General features: G+C 41.2%; 1 protein-coding gene across 7 annotated transcripts in view; it reads left to right on the top strand.

The window, feature by feature from the left end:
- Nucleotides 1–960: 960 nt before the first annotated feature.
- LOC126561301 (cell adhesion molecule Dscam2) overlaps nucleotides 961–6,000 on the top strand; it is an 81,127-nt gene continuing 76,087 nt past the window's right edge. For all 7 annotated transcript variants that reach the window (XM_050217355.1, XM_050217353.1, XM_050217352.1 and 4 more), the window contains exon 1: nucleotides 961–1,077. In XM_050217355.1, coding sequence (XP_050073312.1) covers nucleotides 1,026–1,077 — 52 coding nt within the window. In that variant the 5' untranslated portion in view covers nucleotides 961–1,025. The remainder of the gene's footprint in view (nucleotides 1,078–6,000) is intronic.

Below are 6,000 nucleotides of genomic sequence, written 5' to 3'. Positions count from 1 at the left end.
CCTAGTGTTTGAAACAGTTTAGTTTATCCATACCTAAAGAAAAAGTTTTGAAATCTTGAAAAATTAGTATCGAAAATATAGTCTGAACATTATTATTCCGGTTGTCTTTCTTAGTCAAATTCAATTATTTTCATTCGTCGCTGAAAAGTTTGACCTGTTCGACTTAATTTTGGATATTTATTTAATACGCTGTGAGTGAGTTTTGTTGAATTTTTCGTTGCTAAATTTTTTTATCCATTTTCCATCAGTTCAGTTGCTACATCAGTGAGATGCCATGTTGAGAAGAAAAAAGGGAAAAGCGTGTGAGTGTGTGTGCCAATCAGTCAGTGCAAAATAGTGAGATTTGTGCAGTGAGCGAGGTGAAGAGCAAGTACAGTGAGCCGGTGAAATAAAAGGAAAAAAAAAAGCTAGCAATGCAAAAAAAACCTCGTCCAAGTGCTGTCGAGAAGTTGAATAATTAATTACGCTAGAAAGAATACCGTGCATGGCGTGAAACTTGGCTGCCGGAAGAAGCGCGTTAAAATGGAAAGCTGTTCGGAAGGAAGTGCATGTCTTGCTGAGATATAGTGTGTTTGTGTGTGTGTGTCAAGCATAATTGGCATTTGTGCGCGTTCCGGGTCGGTAGTTTGATTGTGTCTGTGTTTCAAGTGTACAAGTGTGGTGGCATGTCTTGTTAGGAGCGATTGATTCCAAGTAAATAACATTTAAAATTCACTAAATAAACTAACCTCCGCAGAACGACAGCGAGCTTTAAATTGTCACTGCTTGTTGAAGGGAAAGCAAGACAACTAACTTGTCCAACGGCAAACCCATTCAATTTGTTTGTGAAATGTTTCTTCAGCCTTAAACACGAGCCACGCCAACAGTCAACAATGCAAAGCCTACGTTTAGCAGCATCGTTTAGAAGGCGTTAAAGGGTGACGATTCTTGCGCGGCATTGTTTCGCAAAAACGTAACAAAAATCTTCGGACCCATCCACCACGCTCACCACGCTCTATGCCGTTGGCGGGCGCGTCCTAGCCATAATGGATGTACGCGGCCTCGCCCAGGGCATCTTGCTGCTGCACATTCTCAAAGGTAAGTCAATTACGCCGAGCGTTGATCGGTGATCTTTTTTTTTGCTTCTATGACCGCGTGATCTGAAGGAGTAGAATCGATGGAAGCACGGAATTCTGTCTCAGGTTGTTCGTTTGAAGTCTAGTATGTTAGTCAGATGAATCGATAAAACTGATCCGAGTGGATAGCGTTTAGTTGGGGTGGAATGCATGAACCAATCGTTTAATTAGTGTGCCGATGGGGCTAAAGACAAGCATCAAGAACATTCCTTCCAGGCAGCACAGCCTTTTTCCTTCGTGCGAAAAACCCTACAGCTCTCGTTGCGTATCGGTTTGGCGTGGAAAAGAATTTAATGAAGAAATTCCTGCACTCTGTTTGCCGGGCAAAATGGAGATCAAGTATTTTAGCTTGCCCAAGTTACGCTGAAGGTTGTTAGGATTGTTGGGTGCCATTGAAGCACCATCGGTGAAAGGAATTTTATTGATATCGGTGTGAAAGAATGAAATGCATCGTCTTTGAGGGATTGGGGTGAGGTTTTCCTTCTTTCTGTGTGGTGAGAGTGAGGAATGTTTGCAGATGCGAAAGATGAATAGACTCCGAAGGTCAAATGTATTCCATCGTCGGAGATAACAGAGAGCTTGGAGTTTTGAGCACGTACACAGCAGTTATTGAGTGTTAATGATTTCTAAAATCTTATTAGTAGTATGATCATGTTGGAGTCGTTTCTTAAATTATTGATAATATAGTACTTCATCTTCTCCGTCTTTAACACTCTCGCAAAGTATTATGGGATGTTGATATATAAAGCTGACTGAGCTGATAAATATGTGGTTTTTATTCAGTAGGATTGGAGATCAATCCCATCTGAACCGTCCTACCGCAAGGAGCATCCCTTTTTCCCTTCCAACTACGTAGTTTGAATAAGTCTAGTAAACCAATAGACGGTCGGCATGACCTCAGAGAAACGTTAAACGAAGTATAAAAAGAAGAAGTGCGTAAGCAAAAATAAAATTGATTGAAGGATAACTGTTGAAAAGATATTCTATACCGCTAAGAATTTCATGTAGTTATTTTTGACATACGTGTATCGTAGTAATGCGTAGTACTTCAACGAAGTAAGCAAATTTATTCGGATAACTTTCACTCCATAGCATAAAAGAAAAAAATGCTTACAGATTCCCTAACAAGAATACATTCAGAATTGCTATCAAAACGGCCAGTCTATTCTATATAAAAATGTTTTTGCTTCTACAAATATACAGTGCAGAATCTGTACATATTCTTCTTAAAAATTGACACCACAGTTATAAGTGATACTTCTAAAATCTTGTTGCAATTGGCAAAAACTCAATCTATCCTTTTTTCCTAGAATGGATCCGATAAGCGTAGGTTTTACTTTAGCAAGGCTTTTCAGCTGCGTGATGGGCACAGCTGAATTATTAATCGAAGGATCAGCCAGTTGAGCCATCGCTCAACCATCAATTAGCTTGGCTTGATTACTGGCTATCCTCTACCAACCCTGAAGAAGCGGGTCAAATTAAGCAAGCGACGTCGCATTTTAAACGACAAACTAATGCAAATTGCGCCCTTCACACGGCCATCTTTCGGTTGTGTCCCGGTTTCAATGGACGTTAATTTGTTACGATCCGTGAAAGGGAGAAAATGAGACAGCGAGGCATTGGGGTTCAGAAAACCGACCCACCGTTTCGCAACTTATCCTCATTCCCGTGCACTTATCCCTGTGCGTGAAAAGTAATGTCAAATAAATTACCTCCCTTTCTACTTGCTTGCTAGAAAAACAATCCTCTGCCGTACATCCAACCTACCGCCTGCAAAAGGAAGGCAAAGGGTCTGACGCACTCGCGTCCATTACCATTATGGCAGCTTAATTTACATGGAAACTGTCAGGCAGACGAGGGAACAATTGAGTTAATTTTTGGTGGGCTGTAAAATGGGCATACTTATGCAAAGAAGAGAGAAAAAAGTGCTTGAATGCTATTTTTCCTCCCCACGATTTACCAAACGAAAAAGTTAAAACTTTTTCCACCATCGAAAACAACCAGGCGTCTCCATTTGTTTCGGATATTTAGAAAGCATCATGGTATATCAAAACCTTTTGGGAAAAATTGTACGAAGCCCATCGTTGTGTGTTCATTCACCAAGCTGAGTAGGGAAAACGTTTCGAATTCACACCACCTGAGAGAATGAAAGTTGTGAGAAGCAAAAGAAAAAAACAAATCAGAAAAGGAAACATGAGACACCTTTACCCGGCGCGAGGTACGAGACGGATGTCCTTGTTTACGTACGCGGGTTCGCTCCGTTAAAAGAAAGTTAGCCTGTCGTGCTTGGAATTTATTTACTTCCCTTTTTTCCCGTGTTGGTATTATTATTTGCCAATGGAGGAAAGTTGCTACAGTTGAAGGTTCGGGACATGGAAACGCGAGCCGAGGGTGTTGATTTATTCTTCCACCCAAACAAATTGCTTCACCAAATCCATCATCCCATAAGGTGGACCGAAGGGGAGGATGGATGAGAGGAACTAGTGAGGTTTGGAATGAGATTTTAGACGAGATGAATACGCGCCAGTTGCTGATAGATAATGGAGAAGGAAAAAGCTTCGGCGCCGGGTCGAATGAAAGCGAAGGTGGCAAAATCCAAAATCATCCGGACGCATTCAATCGATGACACGTTTTGCGTGTGAAAATCACTCATACATATCCGACTCAATCGTGCCATCGTTTTGATATTATTGGGACTGAGAGGAAGAAGAAAGGGAGGAAGAAATGCTACCTCTTGTTGCGATTCAAATCAACAGCCAAGCACGGACGAAAAATGGGCGAGTGGAAAAATAATACCATCAAAAGCGAATATCGAAAGCAAAGCCCGAAAAGTGAAACATCTCCGAACGTTTTCCATACTGTGGGTGTGTGGAAAGCGAATGTATTTCTTTTTTTTGTTGTCTCGCCCTTGTTGTACTGCGACTGCTCGAAGGGGTGGTCTTTGGGTGGTTTTCTTTTGATTCAGGAAATCCAGACAAGCAAAAGATTGCTTGCGTGTGTATTTGTGTATGAGTCAAGAAGTTAAGTCGTCTCCGACAGTTTCCGGTTCTGTTTTGACTGCGGGAAAGAGGAAAAACTTTTTTCATTTCAATCATTTCCATTGGTTTTTCCTCTTCATGTAGCCTTCTGCCATCTTGTAACGCTAACGGGGCAGTACCGTAACGAATCGGAAGGAACAGTTGATGTAAAAAAAACACTCTTGGAACGAAAAACCGCACACGCATTAGTAATGTGAGAAAGTTCTTAATTTGACAGTGGAAAGTAAACCCTCACTTTGCCAAGCTTTGTCGCTTTATTCTACGGGACGTACCAAAACAGGTGAAGTGGAAGGATATTTTGGCCGGAAAGCACTATAAAGTACAGTCGGATACGGACACGATGAACTTTGCAAAACCAACCACAACCTCAAACACCAACACACCTGGACCGCTTGACAGTTGTGCTGGTTGGTGGTTGGAAATATGTTGGTGGAGAACATGGAAAGTGTTTCAACGTCCACCACGTTCATGGAGTTTAGTTTTTTCACGTGTTTTTTTAAGCCAGAAACTGGAACTTGCACGGTGAAATATTCAAAACAACTCGTAGATTGTTTTGTGATCGTCATCCAGGATTCTGATGTCAATTTACGACCAAGGTAAAATTTTTTTTAAATGGGCGAAGCTGTTGTAGTAAAGTCGTTCATCACTTTATGAATCTGTCAGTGAATGAGAAGAAATATTTGAATTGTGTTTTACCTACAGACAGGACGGTAAGGTTTGGAATGTCTGGTTGCCGGAGCAGCAGTCTTTCAAACGCCAGGACTAGATATTGGGTTCAGTCTGAACCATTTCTCCTTAAAAAGGACTGGCGAGTTAGAAGAAGTCTAATAAGCTAACATGACGGCAGTTCGGTGGCAAGGCGACAGTGCTGGTGCTCCATAGGGGTCACCGGGGTCCAAATCCCATTCGTGCAGTTTCCCCATGGCGAGGACTGATTATCCGACTACTTGGTATCAATAAGTCCAGTAAGCTAGAGATGGTCGTAAAGCCAAGAAGAAGAACTGTAAAGAGATGGCGAAACATACAACTTAGTTGTTATCAAAATTGACTTTATTCGATGCTTATGTTCTAGCGTGCACCTCGTCTAATGATAATATTATTTTCAACGTCTACAAAAGCTCTTACACTCGTTACACTTCCTTAAGTCTTCATGTTCGGACGAACTTTCATAAGATAAACATAAAAACTTCACAACAGGTAGTAGCAGCTTATAACCATCACGCAGCCCCATCTATGCAAGCTCCACTGATGTAAGCCAGTGCTGGAAAGCATATGGTCAGGTCGAGATAAAGAAAATTGGATTTTCCCTAAGCACAACCGCATTGGCAGCAATGTACTGAAGTTGCTGCTACGTGGCTCAGGTGAAAAGATGGATTGCCCGTTTGCTACTAACCGTTTTCGGGGTAGCTGTTGGATAAAGTTTGCAAAGTTTGCACGGTACGCAAAACGAAGTGCCTCTGCAAGCGGTGAAATTGTGTCAGACATCAGCAGTTTGGCTGCTGTTCTTGCTGCAGAGTTTTGCGAGAGCGATTTAAGTTTTTGCGATCTCCAAAAAAAAAAAAAAAATTGAGAGAAGAAAACAAAACAAAGTGATGAAGATAAATTTAAAATGGCAAAAAAAATACATCCAACCTGTGGACTGTAATGCAGTTTATTTAGGGTGTAGAAAATGGAAGAAAAAAAGCGGGTTGAATCATATCCGAACAGAGCAAAAGAAGTATTCCATTTTTCATAATATACACACACTAAAACCTACACAAACTCACACAAATACACTAAGCAACTGTTTGCATCCCACGTGCGCACCCTGCTGAAACGGGATTACTTTACTTTAAATCAATTTTCTC

This window comes from Anopheles maculipalpis, chromosome 3RL (assembly GCF_943734695.1).
Source record: "Anopheles maculipalpis chromosome 3RL, idAnoMacuDA_375_x, whole genome shotgun sequence".
NCBI lineage: Eukaryota > Metazoa > Arthropoda > Insecta > Diptera > Culicidae > Anopheles > Anopheles maculipalpis.
Note: the sequence above shows the minus strand (reverse complement) of the source record. Positions and strands in the feature narration are given on the sequence as shown.